This window comes from Poecilia mexicana, unplaced genomic scaffold (assembly GCF_051168715.1).
Source record: "Poecilia mexicana isolate PSO_F unplaced genomic scaffold, ASM5116871v1 scaffold_14, whole genome shotgun sequence".
In the NCBI taxonomy this organism is placed as follows: domain Eukaryota; kingdom Metazoa; phylum Chordata; class Actinopteri; order Cyprinodontiformes; family Poeciliidae; genus Poecilia; species Poecilia mexicana.
In genome coordinates, this window is record NW_028263383.1 from 12,862,501 (window position 1) to 12,883,403 (window position 20,903).

A 20,903-nucleotide genomic window follows, 5' to 3' on the forward strand; every position below is an offset into this window, starting at 1 on the left:
GGATTATAAAGTGCAAACGGTCATTCTCTGAATGTTCAGCATTAAGTGGTCACAGGTAGTGAAATCAAAGCCATTTCAAAGTAAAACACCCTAACAGACAGTTGCACGTTAACGTAGGACCTTCTTTACATCAGCTGATCGATTCCTGCTTCCACTGAACTTGTGGATCGTTTCTGCTTTAATTTCTCTGCAGGATGTCAGAAAACCTTCCAGAGCCGCTGATTGATCTGAACTGCATCTTGGTCTGAACCCTCAGATCTTCTGCTGGAGGAAACTCCAGAGGCTCTCAATAGGTCAGAGGTCAGAGGAGGATGGTGTCCGCACCATGAGTTTTATGCTCATAGCAGCCAATGGCACAGAGGTATTCCTTGCACCTTCAGGGGCCCTGAAGGGGCCGACCAGCTCTCTCTGGCCCACAGCATGACTCCACCACCTCCTTGCTGACATCACAGCCGTGTTGGGACGTGGAGGCCGTCCCAACACGGTCCACTACTGCGTCCATCTGGACCATCCAGGGTTGCACAGCAGTCATCAGTGACTGTCTGAAAATGAATCTTCATGCATGTCTGGGTCCACGGCCACCGATTCGGGTCAGTCGGTTCCTGCTCAACAAGCCTCTGGAGGTTCCACCAGCAGCTTCAGATAACGGTTTGCTGTTGTGTGAGGGCGTTAGCAGCTGCTCTCTAACAGTAACCTTCCTCATTGTGCCTTTAGTTATAGTGATTCAAAGACCCTGAGACACAATGCCGTCTATGAATTTAACAGCACAAAAAAAATTTACCTTTATGATGCTTTAATCCAATTTGCATAATAATTTGGAACATGGTGTAAACACAAAATAATTTAGTAAATAGAAATAATTTTGCCAGCTAAATAATTTAAAATGAGAGAAATTTGATCTGATTTAACTTCAGACAGCGAAAGACATATCAGGTTTCAACTGTAAGTAGATTTTTACTGAATTTGGGACTTTAATCAAACATCAGATTGAATTTTATTACCAAACTGTTCAGTTTGAAATATTTTGAAGAATTTAATACAAAAAATAAACCTTTAATGTTTAAATAAAACTGAATCATTTAAAGAGTTTTTGAAATTTTCTTCCTCCACTAAAATCATTCAGAGGCAAAACATGAGGAGCTCCTCCGCTCCACAGCCGCATCACCAACCATTAGTTATAATTAATCATTAGTCACCATTAATCCTTAATAACAATTAATAATCATCATTAATCCTTAATAATCATCATTAATCCTCAATAATCATCATTAATCCTTAATAATCATCATTAATCCTTAATAATCATCATTAATCCTCATCATCATTAATCTTTAACATCAGTCGTGTGCTTACATCTGCCTCTTGATGTAGTCCTTGAGCAGCTCCTGGTCGGCGGCGTACAGCTCGCTGCTGCTCAGGTTGTCGTAGTAATATGTGACCGAGTTGCTGAACTTCTGGCCGTACGGCACGTCTTTCCCGTCGAACGCCTTGTAGCCGTAGTGGTAGTCATGGTGACCTGCGGAGACAGGGGGCGGGGCTTATTCCCACTGGTCTGAACAGGAAGTGATGTGCAGCACAGAAATTTAGTTCCAGAAATTAATGCAATACATGATAATACTTCTGTTTTAAAACCATTTTCAACTAATAATGATAAAATAATTGACGCACAGCCTCTAAAAGATAAAAAAAAAGCTTGAAAAACATTTAATCCTGGATCTGGAACCATTTTAAATATTCAAAATAATTAATTCTCTGCAGCCAAAAACAAAAAACCAGGAGCATTTAACACATTAGTTCATAAAAAATAAAGTTAGTGGCCAGCTGGTGTTTAGTTTTTCCAACTTTTTAAAGATATTTCTGTAACGATTGAAAGGGAAATATTTGAGCTCATTTTAATTATTTATTGTTCATTGTGACACGATTAGATCTCATGTTCTTTTTCTGTACTTTCTGTCCCAAATAAACAAAACGAGTAAAAAAGGCTCATAAGTTTACATACAGCCATCAAGCTAAACTCTGGTAAAATCTGCTGATGTGATGAAACCTCCTGAAGTTTGGCTGATTAAACTCCAACCTGGATACATTCAGATACATCCTGATTATTTATGGTCATTTAGATTCTTGGTCCCACAGCAGGTCAAATCAGACTGCAGGAGTTTTAAAGTTGTCAGCAGGTTTAAAACAAACTTATGGAGAAAAACGTCTGAATGGTTTTCATGTTTGGAAGCAGCAGAGACTCAAACTAAAGTATAAAACTGAATAATGTGATTTTGTGTATCCAGTCGCTGTGTGTTTGTACCTCTGCCGCCGCCTCGGCCTCGGCCCCGCCCCCTTCCTCTGCCACGCCCGCGACCTCTGAACCCTCCGCGGAACGGCGCCCCCTCGCTCTTCACGCTGGAAACCTCGTCGTGGTCGTCGCGCCACTCCCGCTCGTACTTCTGACTGTGCCAATCTGCCGGACAAATGCAAACCAACCGCATCAGTGGTGACCTTTGACCTCTCCTGGTCATCAGAGCCGGCCAAGCGGTCCGGCTGACCTCTGAGGTCGTTCCGGGCGTTGGGCGCCAGCCGCGGCTGCTCGTTCTGCCGGCTGTTGTTGCGGGACGCCGAGCGTTCGCGCGGCCCTTCAGGCTTCACGTCGATCATCAGAGGAAGCCACTTCTGCTTGTTTCCTGTTGGGGGAAACATGGAGTTAGCAATTAATGAGACGATTAATCAACAAGTGACAAATCACATCCTGCAGAACTTTCATCCATTCAAGCCTTTTTATACAATATTAGGAATATGTCAATAATAAATATTCCATTCATTTATTATTATAAGAAATATTTTATTAAACGACCTTTCAGTCTGGAGCCAAACAAGAATCTGAACATCAATACAGACGACAGATGATCATGTTTTCAATTAACCAATTAATAAAAGGTGACTAATAATAGATTTATCTTACAGAACTTGAACCAGGTGAAGCTAAAACTACAGAGGAGATCTGGATGGAGCAGATTTACAGAAAAAGGGTTTTATTTAAGATAAAAGATGTTCATATTTAAACAGTTTGAGCTGACTTCCTGCTCCCAGTGTTTCATCATCCTGTGATCTTTTTTCTTTAAACTCCAGTTAGCTATTAATTACAAAATTAGATGACAGTTTTTTCAATAATTGATTGATTAATTGCTTCAGTCTCAATCAAGAACTTATCATTTAAGGTTCAAGTTCAGGTTTACAACACTTTTCTTTCCAATATCCTAAACTCTGAAAAACTCAGAACGGATTCTCTGAAGAGGAGAATCAGTTTCTGGATCAGATTTCAGGAAAAACTCAAATGCAGAATGCTGCTGCAGTACCTCAGCTGGCCAGCAGGGCGCAGCAGAGAGCTGCTAGAAGTTGAATTAAAAAGATGGAAAACAGAAGAAAAAGGACGGCGCAGAAAAGAGAAAATGTTCATTTGAGCTCAAACTTTTCCTGGTTTGATCTGACGTTATTTACAGAACGTCAGAATAACAGAAGTTTGGTAAAATTGCATTTTAATTTTTCTTAAATGTTTTTCAGTTTTCTTCCTAAAGATTCTCAGTAGTTTCTGGCAGAACTGGTTTAAGTGGATCCAGCTCTTTACTAGAGCTTCTAAATAAGATCTGAGTTTTTCAAACCAAATCTGATTTGAAATCAAAAGTTTTTCTCACTTTCTTTTCTGTAAAAGAAATAAATGACAGGAAATATTTTCAAATCATCCTCTGCGAGTTAGACGACACAGTATAAGAAAATTATTGTTTAATTGTGAGAATTCAGACATGATCAGTTCAGTCCAAACAGATTCAGTTCATGTTCAAACATTTCAAAACCTGCTGGTAATAAAGTGATGTTTGTGTTAAACCATGATTTCTATGGTTCTCATAAAATGTCTGCTTTATTCTCCTAGTATTGTAAACAAAAACAATCAGTTTCTGGGCCTAATAAATGGAAAACCAACTGGTCAAACAAGATGGTGGCTCTTGCTGCGATGACATCACTCTGAACTACGGAAACCCAAAGAGTTCATTCCAGAAATTGGATCTTAAAAAGCAAAAAAGGGGATTAATCTGAAGAACTTTGTTTTTGTTCATCTGGAAGAACAAATTTAACTTCCTGGTTCACGTCGACATCGTGTTCGTTCCTCATGATGTCATCTAATTTATAAAGGGCACCACACACCCCCACAGCATGATGCTGCCACCACCATACTTCAGCTAGGTTTGTGTTCTTTGGGTTTTAGCTTCTTATGGATTTTTTTTCTCCGAGCGCGAGAATCGATCCACTTTGTGAAGATGTTAGCTTCAGCTAACATCTCAAAGTCTTTTTTGGTTTTGAGTCGAGTATTTCAAGTCTTTCACCTTTTTTCTTCGGCCCGTTTTTCTGCGGGTCGTCGTCTCCGTTCTTCTCCTCTCCCGAGTCGTCAGATTTGGCCTTCAGGTTCTCCTTACTCTCCTCGTTGCTCTCCCTCTTGTCCTTTGACTCCTTCTTAGCTGCCGACCTTTTGGGACCCTTGAAAACAAAAACCGTGTGCAGAGTTAGTAGTTCGTGTTGAACAGCTGGAATCTGGGATGCAAACCTCAGAACTGAAACGTGTTGAAAGCAGAGAGCCGAACGATGCAGCAGCTTTTCTAACTCCTCCATGCCAAAGTGAAGCTGCAGCGTTAACAGCAGCAACAGCTCGAAGCTCGTTTCGTTCATTCACATGCAAACATCCAAACCAAGCAACGATTACAGCAACGCAGATAAACCAGATGAAAAAGCGGAAAAAACCGTTTAAACTTTGGGTTCAGAACTAAACTGAACCCAAAGTTCAGTTTATGTTGCTTTTTTATGATTTAGTTTAATCTTTTCTGAAGGTCCCACCTTCTGTCACCTTCAGCAGACAAACCACTGAGGGTAGAAGGAGAGCATGTTTTTATTTTAAATTCCCTCACATGCGAACCTTTAACTGATATGAAAGAAACTGTAGACCAACTTAAAATGCTGTTAAAAATTATGTGCAATAAAATCAAGCTGCTTAAATATTTTTATCTTTTCCTGTTTTATTATTTATTTGTATAAATTAAAGTCTCTATAAATAATATTACAGTTATATTAATGCAGTAAAGTTAAAACAGCAGCATATGGCCTAATCAAAACCTGTTCATTCTATTCTTTATTCTAAATGATTCTCAGATAATCAGGTTTCAGTCTGAGCTGTTTCAGGGTCTCTGTCTCTGCAAAGAGGCGAACAATTACATATCCGTACATCTTGAAAAGCATTAGTGGAGCCTCCTGCACAACCAATCACAATGCAGCAAGTCAACAACTAAACTCTTATTTGTTCCAGCAGCCGTTGTACAGAGCATAACAACCAGCTGACCAAACACTGGAGAACAGCTGGGGTTGCTAGGCAACAGCGCAGTTTTTTTTTTTAAAGCAGCCGTTTTTCCAGAACCAACAATCATGAACTTATTGCCCAAAAACATCTGGATATTACTTTAAGCGTTTGTTCTGTTGAGACTCAAATGGAACAAAAATGTGAAAAATATGAATTTTTCGTAACAGATCTCCTTTAAAGGGTCACAAATACTAAAGTCTGACCAGCTGGAAACTTTCAAATCTGGATTTTAAGGTTTCTAGTAGAAAGTGATCAAAATGATTTGAAACAATCAAAGTAATTGTTTCAAAAGAAGCAGGTCTGTGAAAATCTAAAAATGGAGTCAAACATTTTAAAGTGAATGATTTAAACAGCCTGCATGTGAACCTTTGGCCTGAAACGGGTTTTATCTGCCGGGTTCTTTGGGGCGGTGCTCTGCCAACGTTCCCTGAATCGATTTTTCTCTGTTAGTTCAACATGTGTGTCAAGTGTTGCACAATCAGGGGAAAGCAGCTTCTTCTTCTGCCTGGAGGATTTTTAATTTGAGTTAAGAAGCTGAACTTACAGCGATTCTCCACGAGTCTCTGACCTGCCTGAGAGGCGGCGGGCCGGACGCGCTCTGTCCCACTGCCTCCATCTGAACACAGGGAGGGAAGAGCAGTTTAGACAGGATCACACACACACACACACACACACACACAGCAAGCTGCTGCGAGTCACTCTCGGCGTCACGGTTCCTCCAAAACGCCACGTCAGAGTTACACAAGCTGTGAGATGTAATAGAAAATGTAGTTTTTAGCCTCATTTCATCTTTGATGGAACTGATGATACTTTTTACCATTTATTTAAGGATTATATCTGCTGTGCTTTTGTATTTGTGCAAGATGTGTTTTTCCATTAAAGAAGTTTCCAGATGATGTTGAGATGTTTCTGCAGCTGTGATGGCAGAAGAGACCTGAAGACATCTTGGGTAAAACGCTTAACCTGGAAATTAAAAGGACCAACATGTGGAATGTAGTTTGCACCCTGCTTTGACCTGCAACATGACTAACTGACAAAGAGGTAGAAGTTTCTCCTGAAATCCTTATGGGCTCCCTTTCCTGCCATAAATCATCCCCTCCAAGAGCTGAGGGACGGCTCATGAGGAGGGGGTCAGGGTTGTCTTGTGGTCCATCGGGCATCAGAGATCAGATCAGACTTTGATGTGATGCGTGTGTTCAGGGCTCTTCTCCTGACGGCCTTCAGTGAGACGGGTCTTCACTTTTGTCCTTGAATAAAAAAACTTAAAGACAAAGATTAATCTTTCTCTTATTATTGAAACAGATTCTCATTCTTTGATGAATGAAATTTCCATAACAGGGAGCAGAAGCGTCTGCCGGAGTAACGGTTAAAATCCCCCGGAGGAAACAACTAAACGCTTCCTAAACGGAATCAGAACCGGTCGCTTCCAGTCGGCTTCTCGTTTTCGTTTTGCCGAGTCACTGAGAGCGGAGCCTCGTTTTGCCGAGTCACGGAGAGCGGAGCCTCGTTTTGCCGAGTCACTGAGAGCGGAGCCTCGTTTTGCCGAGTCACTGAGAGCGGAGCCTCGTTTTGCCGAGTCACTGAGAGCGGAGCCTCGTTTTGCCGAGTCACGGAGAGCGGAGCCTCGTTTTGCCGAGTCACTGAGAGCGGAGCCTCGTTTTGCCGAGTCACTGAGAGCGGAGCCTCGTTTTGCCGAGTCACTGAGAGCGGAGCCTCGTTTTGCCGAGTCACGGAGAGCGGAGCCTCGTTTTGCCGAGTCACTGAGAGCGGAGCCTCGTTTTGCCGAGTCACGGAGAGCGGAGCCTCGTTTTGCCGAGTCACTGAGAGCGGAGCCTCGTTTTGCCGAGTCAGTCCTGTTGCTTCACAACGATGAGCAGAAAAAAAGAAATGACCTCCAGCAGGTCGCCGTCTCTTTATGCGAGACTCAGCAGGAAACTGAGCCACTGCTGCTCAGAGGTCAACGCAAGGTCATCAGTCAATAAATTAAAACAAAATCACTAATTTACATGGTTTATAGTTATAATCTTGTTTCCAGAAACTTTATAATTCATTTCATTTGTTGTTTCTGTTTTGTTTTGGACTTTCAAAATGTCTTCCAGTTCCAATATTAAATGTTCACTAGTATTTAGACCAGGGGTCACCGACTCCAGTCCTCCAGTTACCATCCTGTAACTTTTAGATGCATCTCTGCTCAAACACACCTGGACCAACTAAGCTGCTCGTTTCCAGCCTATTGCAGAGAGGAATGAATGCTGGTGAGGGATTCAGACATTTTGGAGCAGAGGTGAATGTAAACGTTGCAGGATGGTAGCCCTGGAGGACTGGAGTTGGTGACCCCTGGTTTAAATGTATTCATCTTTAAGAATCTGTTCTTGTAATACAGGATAATGAATCCTAATAATATTATTGTTTATCAGAACTTCTGAGTCAATTTATCATCCGGTAACGAGTTTTTGAGACGGATTTGATCATAAAAACACTTTATATTATATTATTCTGCCAGGATCATTTTCTGCTGTTAGCAGAAACAGAGCTGTGATCAAATATACATTTATTCTGTTTTTCCTTTTTTATTTTAACTCTAGTGTCAGAAATACACCCTGACTAAATAGAAAGTTCAAACTGAATTTTGATCATGATTTATAAAATGTATTTTTCATTTATGTAGTTTATGTTTACAGTCAGACTCTGATTGTTTCCGTAAATCATTTCACTCCTAATTATTCAGTTTGCTTATTTGTGGATTTTAATAGAGCTCATCTAAAATATTCAAAAGTAAATTAATCTTTGGGAGCTGAAATGCTATTGGCTGGTGTTTGCAGAATAGCCAATCCAGGAGCAGGACTTATTTTCCTTGCCACTGATTGGCTGTAACCCAAAGAGTGGAGATGAGCCTCGATGTTCTGCTGAAACAGTTTCCGTACTGAGGTTTATCTGCTGTTTGAACTAGATAAACATACGTGGGTTTTACTGAACACTTTATGTTCACTGAATTTATTAGATTTATTTCATGACCTGAAACATTTACATGAATAAATGAATTGAAAGCAGCAACAATTTCATTTGGTCCTGAGCAACAACAAAACTCCCAGAATTAATTATTCAAAATGTGGTTTTGAATTAAAGAAACTGAACTTTATTTTGTAACTATTAAACAAGTCGATTAAAGGAGAATAATTATCTCAGCTGAAAGTGAAGACGATGAACGCTAACACTTCGTTTTGACTGTTAGCATGTAGCGTGTTTAGCTTTCATGGCTCCGCTGGGTGGAAGAGGTCAAAGGTCCAAGCAGAAGTTCAGAAAGTTTTCATTTTCTCTCCAGAGAAACAAGAATTTATTATGTTTTTACCTAACGAGAAACAATCTAGAGCTATAGATCTAGAGTCAGCACAACTTCCTGCTGTAAACCAGAGATCAGGCTGACCTCTGACCTGACCCTTTGGTCCCACAGTGGTCCTTCTGGCAGCTGCAGAGCATTTCAGGACCAGAGGACTAAAGTCTCAGAGCACAGAAATCGATTCCTGCAGCAGCGTCTTCACAAAATGAAGCTTCCAGCTTCTATGATACACAGATCTGGAGCAAACGCCCAGAAAACTGAAAAACAGCCGAAACACTGAGTTCCTTTAAATCCAGACTTGATACCCAGCTGGTTGGAGCTGCTTTAATTAATAATGAATTAAATATTGATCAGTATGTTCATCTGATGTTTATTGCTCGTTTCATAACTGGTTACTGTGTAAAGCTGTTTGTGTTGCTGAAATATTCTCTAATAAATTGAACTTGTTTGAATGAAGAACCAGAAACAGACCTTGATTCTTTTGTTGAAACATCCTGAGAAAATGTCTAAATGTACAGTAAAATGTCAGCCGTGACCCCAGACTGGCAGGAACAACTCCGGGTTCACCTGAGTGTTTCTCAGCGTGTCGGCTCGCCGCCGCCGGGCTCTGATTTACGGCGGTGAGCGCGACGGACGCCGCGGCCCGGCAGCTCTAAGAATAGCAGCGGCTCGGACCGGCCGGTTCTCTACGGCGGCCCTAGAAGGACATCCTGCCTCCGACCGCTCCGTTCTGCCACCGGACCTGCAGGTTATTCCTGGGACCGACGACTTGATCCGGCCTGTTAGCGCCACCCAAAATAGAGCCGGTTACCATGGCTACACGCGGCGCTGCATTGTTCACAGAGTAAATAAAACTAAGAGAGGAAGAAATGCCGAGGAGAAGCCCAGCAGCTAACGTCTGTTAGTCCAGTAATCACACAAACAGCGAGTAGGAAAATAAATTTAACTGAAATAAAAATTCACGTTTTTCAATGAGACAGTTTCAGTTTACAAAAGATACAGTGGAGTGAAAATACTCCTGAACGTAGATTTTGTCCAGAAAGTGACTAAAGTAAAAGTTACTCTCCACCTCTGCTTCAGTTAGTTTTATCTTATTTCACGATATTTTCAGTAGAAACTGGACAGAAATAGTTGGTCAGATTTTGTGTTTTTGCAGTGAACGCTAAAGCAAGAAGCTAACTAACATGAAAAGTTTCTCAGGCTTCATCCTCACCAGCTGCGTTTCATTTACCAAATAATTATACCATTTGCTTAATGAAACACAACTTAACTTATGTTTTAACTGCAGGGCTCTGACTGGCAGCGGGTCGGATCCTCTGCAGAAATAACCTGAAAAATCATTTCTGTACGATTCAGATTTTAACTTTTATTTAATTTCTGTTTATCTGACACGCTCGCATCTCTGACTGCAGAACGAGCCGGCGGCGGCCAATCAGAGGGCCGATCGGCCGGCGGCGGCCAATCAGAGGGCAGCCAAGTCGACACAAACTCGAATTGATGAGTCAAGAAACCAGAAGCTTTAATCTGAGTTTCTATTGAAACTTATTCTTATTCTCATCTAAACAAACCAAGAAAAATTCAAAACAACAACAAACCGTCGTACGGCTCACTGTCAGCAGGGGGTCTATAGGCCCCACCCCCCTCTGTAGCCCCGCCCCTTCACCCCGAGCATGCGTTACCTGCATGTCTTTAGTTGCGATCTCTCCTGGAGTTGGCCAGCTGTTGGTGTCGCCAAAATCTCCAACCTGAAACAAAAACAAGAGAGAAATATTTTAAATATCACAAATTTACAAATCTACAATAAAACACAAATAAAGTGACATAAAATATTTTTAAAAATGGCTTTTATTCTGAGATTCATTAAGTTAAAATACGAGAACATAGCCTGAATATTAGAATTAAAATGCAATTTTACCAGAAAAACATCTAAATATTACGAAAGGAAAATAATTTTCATAAAATTACTCCGTTCTAAAATTTTAACTTTATTCTGGTGAAAACATGAAAACATTAGCTTAACACTACATTATATACAACTTCTATGTGGAGCAGGAAGTGAAACAGGAAGTGGAGCAGGAAGTGAAACAGGAAGTGGAGAAAGAAGTGAAACAGGAAGTGGAGCAGGAAGTGGAGCAGCAGATATCGTTTGCTTCCTGGAACCAACTGGCTCTGGCTTCCAGAGGCTTCCAGGCTGTTTCCGGAGCCTGATGGCGGTCAGACTGTGGGCTGCAGGGTCAGAGGTCAGACAGCCAGACGAGCTGCAGCTCCATTCCTGAGCCTCGGCGTTTCTCAGTTATTTTTCCTGCCTTCAGGGCAGCAGAGCTCTAAACACCGAGAATGTTACCTTTCCTCCTCGCCTGACTTTGGGTGGATTCCCCGCTCTCACCACTTTGGCCGGACCGCTCGACTCTGCTGGAAAACAACGAAAGATGGCCGACATTAAAATGGTATCCACAGGATTTCTGTTTTCCAAAACAAAATTCAAACGCAAAAGAAAGAAAATATGAATTAATCAATCAAATTTTATTTTTATATCACATTTCAGCAGCAAGGCATTTCAAAGTGCTTTACATAATTAAAAAAAGAATTAGTCACCAAACACACATTTGCTTAGAAACCTCACAGTTTTTCTTTTGATAGAAACTCAAAGGTGATTCAGTCTGCTTCCTGTAACAGGTTAGGATCGGCCTATTCAAAACATGTTCATATGTTTTACACTAAATCATTCTCAGATAATCAGGTTTCAGTCTGAGCTGATCTCTGTCACTTTAAATCCAAACAGATGCACAATTATACAGCCATCTATCTTTGAAAAGCATTAGTGGGGCCTCCTGCACAGCTAACCAGAATGCAGTAACAACTAAATTCTTCTGTTTTCAGCAGCCATTGTACAAAAGAAAACCAGCTGACCAACTGCTGGAATATAGCTGGGGTTGCTAGGTAACAGGATGCGGTTGCTAGGCAACAGCCCAGTGCCTGCTGATTGTAATGTTATATTCTGAAGATTATTGAAAGGACTTTTTTCCAGACACCAAAAAACATGAACTTATTCCTAAAAACTTCTGTTTTCTTAAGAGTTTGTTCTGTTTTGAAGCAGCTGTTATGTTCATTTCAATCAATCAAGCAATCAATTTTAGCTGTAAAGCACCCTTCATGACGGAGGCAGCTCGCTGGAAACGCATAATAAAGGGCATTTCTGAACTGGGTTTGAACCATACAGGGTCTCAGTCTGCAGGTCAAATACCAGAGCTGTGAAGTAACTGAAGCTGGTGGGATTCTCGCTTTTGCTCCCATCTCTGTAAGAGGGCTGGTGGAAATTAAAAGCCACGTACCTTCATCTTTTCTTCACTTTCCTGGACTAACCAGGGGAGTCATTGCTATATTCTTTACTTAATTTCTTAATAAAATAATAATCAAAATGTATTTTGATTTGTTGATTGATTCAGTGTTTCACCTTAGATAAGACTTATTTATTTCCTTAACACAGCCGAGACACAAAAGTTTAAAAACATCCAAAATGTGAAATTTGCATAACAGATCCCCTTAAAATCAGAGTTAATTGTATAAATCCAGTCATTAACAATGGCTAGTTCACATATTTTACACTGTGTGGATTCTCTCAGATGAATCTTGGCTGTTTGGTTCAGGGTTAAACTGACGTAATCCGTGTTAATCTGGTTGAATCGTGTTTCAGGAATCTGAACTCAGGACGTTTTCTGCCTCAGCTGCAGCAATGAAGCGTTTCCTCAGGCTACCCACATTAGCTGCAACATTTGCTTGACCTTTGAACTCTAAACAGCTCAGCATTGAGAAATGGAGTAAAGGGGAATCAACTCCTGATGTTGGCAACTTGCAGTTGCTTCATTTAGTTTTCTCAAACAGGGAAGGCAGACTTCTGTAAATAATATTATAATATTCACCTTTTGATGCCCTTTAATTTTTCTTTCAGGTAAAATAAAATAATTTGTAAGTTTAATTTTCAGGAGTTCACTAAGGAGTTGCTCTATTGCATTTTTTTAATTCAAAAAATAAGTTTATTTGAATCTTGTAATGTATTTCTAATAGAGATGTGCCAATCAGGTTTTTTCCTCCCGATACCGATACCGATCACCGATACGATCACATAATTTTTTTTTTTTTATATCATAAACACTACCGGTTACATTATGTGGAAAAAGGAACCATGAATTCACCTTAATTTAACACTTGTTTTTAATAACTTTTTCCAAGAAGAAAACTAAACAAAACAGGCATTGTGCAAATTGTACTGCTATTGATAAAACTATCTTTAACAGACTGATAACATATGAAGGCTCTGAAGAGGCTAAATAATGCAAAGAGCCAAAATAAAACCTCTCAACATTGCCAAGAAGTTCAAGTATAAAACTTAACATTCAAAGGCAAAAACAGGATCCATTACAATAAACAATCCAGAGTTACTGAATGAAAACTTCCTGTTAGCATGGCGGCTAGCTGGTTACTGCTAGCTCTGATTGGCTGTTTCTGACTGAGCGGAGTAATTATGCAGATCAGGGAGGAGATGGATTATTTTTTTAGAGATTATCTGTCTCATGTTAGGACAGCGACAGTTTTAATATGTATGTAAAATGTATTTTTTAAGTTAGATGCTGCAGCTTTAAGCAGGTTCGGTGTGAGAGTCACTACCAGGTGGAGCAGAAGCGAAGCTCCGTCTGTCAGATATTACTACCTGTAGCGTAGCAGCGGTTCAACAGGAGAGCAGAACCAGAGTCTGACATCGCAGCTCGAAGACTTAAATAATTTTGCGGGTTATTTGTTTAGCTTTCTGACCGTCATGCTAATCCTGGTGAGTGTTTGTAGCTGTGCGCTGCTTTACCTGCTGTCTGATCCTCCGTATGTCTTTTTTACTGCAGTGAGCCTCGATGTAGCCAAACTCCGTCAAGTATAGCATTGTTTTTATGTCGTATTAGATTCGTTGTGTTGATGCATTTTGACGTGCTTCAGTTTTCCGCTGCAACACGCAAACTTCCCCATTCACTCAGTGCGTTATAGTTCCACATCGCTTAGGATTTGTTGCTGCGCGTTTGCGCAGAGTGAAGGAAAGAGGAGACCAGCTGCACAGGCAGGCTGCGAAATGAGATGATCGGTATCGGCAACAAGAGACAATGATCGCCGATCACCGATCATGCACTTTTTCACGGAAATCAGCCCGATTATGATCGGTGACCGATCGATCGGCACACCTCTAATTTCTAATATTGTGTAAAGAAATCTTAAGTGGTTAAATGAAAATCTGCAGAATGTGTCCATTTTGATCTTCATTATCAATTAACCCGATTAATCGTTTCAGCACTACATCAGATGTTTTATGGCAGAGAAACAGAAAGTCATAATTCAGGTTGTGAGGCAGAAAGTTTAAGTTATTAAAAACTCCAGCTGCATTAAAAATCCCTTCTTCTTACTGTAACTGAGAGGTAACTACATTTTACAGTCCAACAAATGGACAACCAGCTGTTGTTCCAGGATCAACAGCAGGTTTGTAGAGCCATGTTGCAACCATCAGCTGAGTCGTCCACCATGACATCGCAAACACGGCTCCTCAGGGTTCGTCTTTATCAGATCAGATGATGAGCTAAGGGTCAGCGGAGAGACTGAGGAGAGAGGCCTGAAAGTCAGCAGTAGCGCGCTGAAAACCGGCTGCTGACGCGCTGAAAAACACGAAGCTCAAGTTGGTTTCCCATTCTAGCTTCCGATTCGGGAAATGGCTAAAGGGCGATTCCACCCAATTTTTCACTACCTCCCGCATCTTTAATCGACTCTAGTTTAAAAGCTACAACACTTAGACACTTCAAACCTGGACCAGATTATTTTATAGCAGAACATTTAAAACCATGTGTGTGATTTGTCAAACCTTTTACCGATTTGTGAAACTTAACAGGCCCGCTGAAGAAGATCTTTCCTTCCAACAGCCATCACCATCTACAATAACCCCTGGAAGAATTAATGAGTTACACCAACATTTAATTTGGTAGTGTTGGAATTAGAGCACTTCTAATATGATCTAAATGTAAAAAGAAAAGGGTAAAAATTGCCCTTTTTCAAAGTTTCGCAAATCGGATAAAGGTTTCAAAAATCCCAAACATGGTTTTAAATATTCTGCTACTAGAGCAGAATATTCCAGTCCAGGTTTGAAGAGTCTAGGAGTTGTAGTTTTTAAACTAGAGTCGATTGAAGATGCAGGAGGTAGTGGAAAAATTGGGTGGAATCGCCCTTTAGCCATTTCTGGAATTGGAAACCAACTTAAGCTTTGTCTGAAAACTGGCTGCTAACCCTTTTTTTTTCCAGTTTTTGTAATGAAATTATTTCTGTGAAAGCTCTGTAATCACAAAATACCCAAAACGTTGCGACTGAAACACCAACGGTGAACGCTGGCTCTTATCTGAGCACTTTGTGTCCAAATGTACAGAAGCTCTGATAACTTTCTCTAAAAATAACCCAAGGACAAATAAGGTGTGTATTTAAGAAACTTCTGACTGGACAGAACAGAGCAAATGATTTCTATCATATTTACAGCAGCAGCCTGTGGGGGAAACGTAATGAGATAAATTCAAACATCGATCGGATCCCAGAATGTGACCATAAATATGCAACAATACCAAAATATTCAGGTGTGTCCTCATTCTAATGTTTTATAAGCAGAAATTAGACTCATTCAGTGCATCTGCACCAATAAATGAATCCAATTTAAAAAATTGAAAGAAATTTCAGAATATTTTGGCATGAAGTTATTAATCAATTATTGAAATAATAAAACATTTATGTAATCAATGAATAACTGGAATGTTTAAACTCAAAAAACAATTTGCCAAAAGAACAACTTGGAGCAGCAATTTATACAAAACTGTAACAGAAATATAAATATTTTCCACTTAAGAACATCTTTGAAAATATGCTGCACTAAAAATTTCCTCAGTTTTGGTTCAAATTCTGCAAAGAAAATGTCTAATTCATCACCTTTTCTGTGACCGTTAATCGGTAAATCAAACAATCAACCCGTCAGCCAGGTGGATTTTCTCATTTAAAAGAAGGGACTGAATTATTTGCATCTTTTAATGCATTTCTTTTTGTTTGTTTTATTGGCTCTAGTGGCCTTTGTTTGACAGTGAATTGACAGGAAATAGGATAATGCGACATGTGGCAAAGGTCACCAGGCCGGGAATCGAACCTGCGACGGTCGCGTCGAGGACCAAGGCCTCCAGCTACGGGCCGCGCTCAACCGCTGCTTCTCCACAGCACTCCATCTTTTCATGCATTTCTAATCTTCATAAAAATGGATTAATTGAAAATCTACAGAACGAGTCCATCTTCTAATCTGATTACTAAAATAAACTTTGGTAGCAGAACTAGAAATATAATAAATAAACCAGCATTTATTCTGCTTGAAAAGCAGGAGTTATGTGAGGTAAGTGGTAAAGCTATTCTCACAGATTGTTTTATTAAACTTGAAATTGCTGCTTTGAGTGTCTTCCAGTAGAAACTCAGTACTGTGGAGCGAACCATCATCAGTTCTCAATTTTTACTCTGATCAGTTTTTAGTTTTCAAATCGTCTCTAAATTCTGCAAACATTAACCATTTCCTCTCTAAACTCTCCAGCTAATCCAGCACAAGCTGCAGCTTTAACTTCAGTTTCTGTCTTTCCTCAGAAAACCTGCGCGCACACACACGCACACACACACACAGTCAGAAGAAAGGACATTCCCATGGTGCTTTAAAACGCTGCAGTAAATCCCGCCGCTCTATAAATAAACTCTGTGCCACGTCGGCTCTGCAGCCATAAACTCTGGCTGTTAAAATCATTTACTAGAAATTTAACATGAAAAATTTTAATTTGACTTTGTTTAATTCATCAGAAAATCCACGATCACGTCCAGAGGCTTTTGTCTCTGCTGCAGCTGGAAATAAATTCACGTCTTTAAAATAATACAATAGATTTAATATTTACAATTTTTCCACAAAAATCTAAACTAATGAGTGAATCAAACAATCTTCTGCTTAGACATCTGGCTAGATATTAATGCAAGAAATGCAATACAATATTATTGTATACTAAATCGATACAATAATAAAATATGCAGCCGGTTGAATAATTTCCCAAACCTGATGAATAATCTTGTGTAAATATAAAAAAGTTTAAATATAGAGCTAGTTAGAAAATTAAAACTGACTGGCTGAAATTCTCATGCCATCCGGTGTAGATGCAAAAATGCAGATAGTTTATTATAGATTCATGCATTCATTGCTGTGTTGTTGCTGGATGTGAAATCATTTTCTTTTTTCTTCAGGTGACAGAAGGCCGACTTTGAAATCGTCTTTATGTGTCTGTAATGGTCCAGATCCAAAACGCATAGATAACCTGAAACGTTCTGCTTAAAACAATTTAGGTTTATGTCAATTCTTGGAAAATCTGGATTTTTTTCCGTAGTTCAGAGTGATGTCAGCGCGCCGCAGGCGGCCATCTTGTTTATGTATTGGGTTCAACTCTGATGGAAAATATGGCGTCAGGCTAAGATTATTTTATAATAAGGGGAATAATGTCATAGTATCAGGAAAATAAGGTAGCACAAAAGAAATGTAAAACTAAAGGGAGGATTGTCCCGTTTCAGAGAACTTAATCTATTGCTGAAGATGTTTAAAGATCATTTCTGTCAGCAGCAGAACCGACACGCGTTTCATAAAAATATCTAACTGTTCTGGGCGCATCACACCTCAGAAATAACATTATTTTGTCATTAAAAACAACCGTCTTGTAATTTTAAGGCATTTTTTCAGGTAAAATTGATTTTAAAGTAAAATTCTCAGCTTTTACCTCAGACGGGATGACTGAAATAAAATCTACTTTCTCAAAAATAAATGTTTGTAATTTCTTTATAGAAAAAGTGAGAGAGGAAAACAAATGGGCTCAGGTAGGAAAGACTGCTGCGATGCCCAGCTCTGGAAACGTTTATTCTGATTAAACTGGGAATAAAGCGGTTTGTGTTTTTTTAGTGTTTCGTCACATGTGAAATGTTAATGTTGCACAAAGGATTGCTTGGAATGCAATAAGGAGCAAGCTGCTGTTTTCCCAAACAAGCAGCGGAGGAGAGGAAGCAGGAAAAACATCTCAGCTTTCTCATCAGTAAAAACAGATTTATGTTTCAGACCTTTGAATAAAACGAAACATTTCCAGTTTTAGATCAGTAAAAACTTTCAGGAAGGTCAAACTTTAACTCCATGAACAGAACACTGTTAGGTCTGTTTGGACCTCCTGCAGCCTCCGGTCACAGGACCAGAGCGATGACATCACCGCAGGGTGCTGGTAACCGACCCGGAGTCTGACCCGACCCGGGCTGACAGCCGACACCCAGGCGAGACTCTGGACCGGCCGGGACCGGCAACAGATCCCAGAATAAAAGCTGCAAGCAGAGAGGCAGCAGAAACCTTTGAAATGATAAAACTAAATAAAATTAAACTGGAGAAACAGGGAGGCCACCAGAGCCTTTAAAATAAGAAAATAAAACATTTGTTTAAAAATGCTGGACAAACAGCAGACAAACCAAACGGCCCGATATCGGTTTGTTCAGTTCTGCTGCTGGACTGCCGGACTCCACCCAGCGCCAGCCGGGTCGCCCCGCTATCTCTGCACCCAGACTCAGGCCTGCGGCTGATAAACATAGGGAGAGCGGGCCGGCTGAGGGACGGCCGGCCGGTGAGCGGAAGCTAACAGGCTTTATGCTAACGTTTCATGTTTATGGTAAATTTACAAATTGAGGCCAGGATTCTCATAATGAGTGCGAATGACAGTTTCTACATCAAAACAGCCATTTATCGCAAATATTTATGAAAATGTTCATTTCAATTTGTGTTCAAAAAATTTAAACCAACTGTTAAAAGTTACTGTTAAAAGGCATAGCTATTTTATTCAAAGCATGTATTAGGAGTCATCATTCATCACATTGTGATTTATCGTAAGAAACTTTTATGACAAACTTTGATGCATCATCTAAACTTTAATTAATAAAAAAAACTCGCATCATAAATGTAATTTTTCACAATTTTTTCCAGTTTGTTCCACAATAACATCAATAAAAATCAGAAAATATCAGTAAAAATCAGCATTCATGGCACCTCCCATTTAAAATCTGTTTCTTAACCTTCTTAAAGTGGGATTAATATGACTGCACTGAAAAAAATTACCTGCATTTAATATTTAATCATATTCTAACGTCCTCAGTTACCTTAAAAGGAATAAATAGCCTTTACAATCATTATTACAGTAGTAACAAAGTATTGAGATAAAACTGGAAGTCCACATCGCCCAAAACATGTCAAAGCATTTAGACTGGATCCACCCCCGAACTTTGACTAGGCCACTATAAATGTTCCTCTGCAGTTTGTTTTGGAGGATTTTTTTTTTTAAATTTCATGTTAGCGCTCAGAAAACTCAGAGTTTGTCACGTTGTGAGAAACAAAAACCCAGAAGTCATCCATGAGGGGCGACCAGCAGGAACAAAATGGCCGCCGTCAGAGTTTCACACAGAGACGTTACGGTTTGATCCATAAAGATGGATCAAACCGTTATGGCTCAACGGCAGCAGCACCAAATTACATCACTTCCTGTGACTGCAGTCATGACTGGACTTCAAAGGAACAGGCAGTGAGTTCAGGTTCAATTTGAAATGATGCTTTTATCCTCTTTCTGCGGCGTCACTGTAAAACTAAATCAGTCAGAAGTCGTCTGTCGGCCCCGCTTCACTCCTGCTGGTAAACTCGGCCCTGCAGACGCTTCACATTTTATCTTCCATAAAATTATCTACAGAGTTTTTGCATTCAGTTTGTGTTGCGTTATACAGCCATGTAGAAATTTTACGGTGCCTTTTTTAAACATTTTCCCTTTTGATCTGTTTCCTAACATGCATGTAAATATTTGGACAAATTTAAGATGAACTGAAAAGGTGCAAAAAAATTCAAGCATTACAACAAAACAAAACAATATATAAGAGGTTGTAAAGAATAAATTTAAGACTTTAAAAAAAAAATCAATTACTGGTGAGGAATCAATAAGCACAAGCTCAAATTTATACACATATTAAAAATCACAATTAATTAAAACTTTAAGGACATTTATGGTGGATTCACACCAGCCCTGATAATCCGCTTTTATACAATTTATTATTTTTAATCAAACTTTATTTCTTGTTTTATCGTTTATCTAGCTGTGAAGCTGTTGGTCAGGAGAGGTTGCAGTAAATCTGCTATTTAAATAAACTTTGACATTTAAGATAAAATGATTTTAGTGATTAAAGGAATGTTAATAAAAACGGGAGTTAATGTGAGTTCCTCTCTGTAGTTAGCATCCCGTTTTCTTTCCTGGTCCAGACTCGGGCCTTACAGCAGCCAACGCTCAGGTTTACTGGCAGAAAACTAAAGCTCTGGAAAGCCGAGAGCGGGCCGAGCGATCGTCTGCATCTCACCTGGAAACTCTGCAGCTCTTTTGTTCTGACGGCGAGCCAGACACACGGCTCGGCTCTGATCCTGGATACGCGCCACGGCCCCAAAGCTGCTAAAAACACCAATAAACACGTTCAGCAGCAGCGCAACCAAACCTGCAGCAGGCTCACACAAAGCCCGCAGACCTGGCGGGTTCGGGATCAGACAACACTGGGAGGCAACAACCAGCTACCTGGAAACCGTCAACAGCATGAAACCGTCAACCCCACGGAAACAGTCAACAACATGAAACCGTCAACAACATGAAACCGTCAACAACATGAAACCGTCAACAACATGAAACCGTCAACAACATGAAACCGTCAACTCCAAGGAAACCGTCAACATGAAACCGTCAACAACATGAAACCGTCAACAACATGAAACCGTCAACCCCAAGGAAACCGTCAACATGAAACCGTCAACAACATGAAACCGTCAACAACATGAAACCGTCAACAACATGAAACCGTCAACTCCAAGGAAACCGTCAACATGAAACCGTCAACAACATGAAACCGTCAACAACATGAAACCGTCAACTCCAAGGAAACCGTCAACATGAAACCGTCAACAACATGAAACCATCAACAACATGAAACCGTCAACAACATGAAACCGTCAACAACATGAAACCGTCAACAACATGAAACCGTCAACAACATGAAACC

At 40.1% G+C, this 20,903-nt stretch overlaps 1 protein-coding gene across 3 annotated transcripts in view; it reads right to left on the reverse strand.

Annotated features, from left to right (window-relative positions):
- larp1 (La ribonucleoprotein 1, translational regulator) overlaps nt 1-20,903 on the reverse strand; it is a 43,081-nt gene that overhangs the window by 14,280 nt on the left and 7,898 nt on the right. Inside the window, exons 2-8 of one of the 3 annotated variants that reach the window (XM_015010286.2) lie at nt 11,071-11,135; nt 10,406-10,471; nt 5,934-6,005; nt 4,368-4,518; nt 2,538-2,672; nt 2,300-2,452; nt 1,354-1,516 (exon numbers count right to left, since the gene is read on the reverse strand). In XM_015010286.2, coding sequence (XP_014865772.2) covers nt 1,354-1,516; nt 2,300-2,452; nt 2,538-2,672; nt 4,368-4,518; nt 5,934-6,005; nt 10,406-10,471; nt 11,071-11,135 — 805 coding nt within the window. Of the gene's footprint in view, nt 1-1,353; nt 1,517-2,299; nt 2,453-2,537; nt 2,673-4,367; nt 4,519-5,933; nt 6,006-10,405; nt 10,472-11,070; nt 11,139-20,903 lie in introns of all 3 variants that reach the window. The other 2 variants (XM_015010285.2, XM_015010287.2) reach the window with 2 other exon arrangements.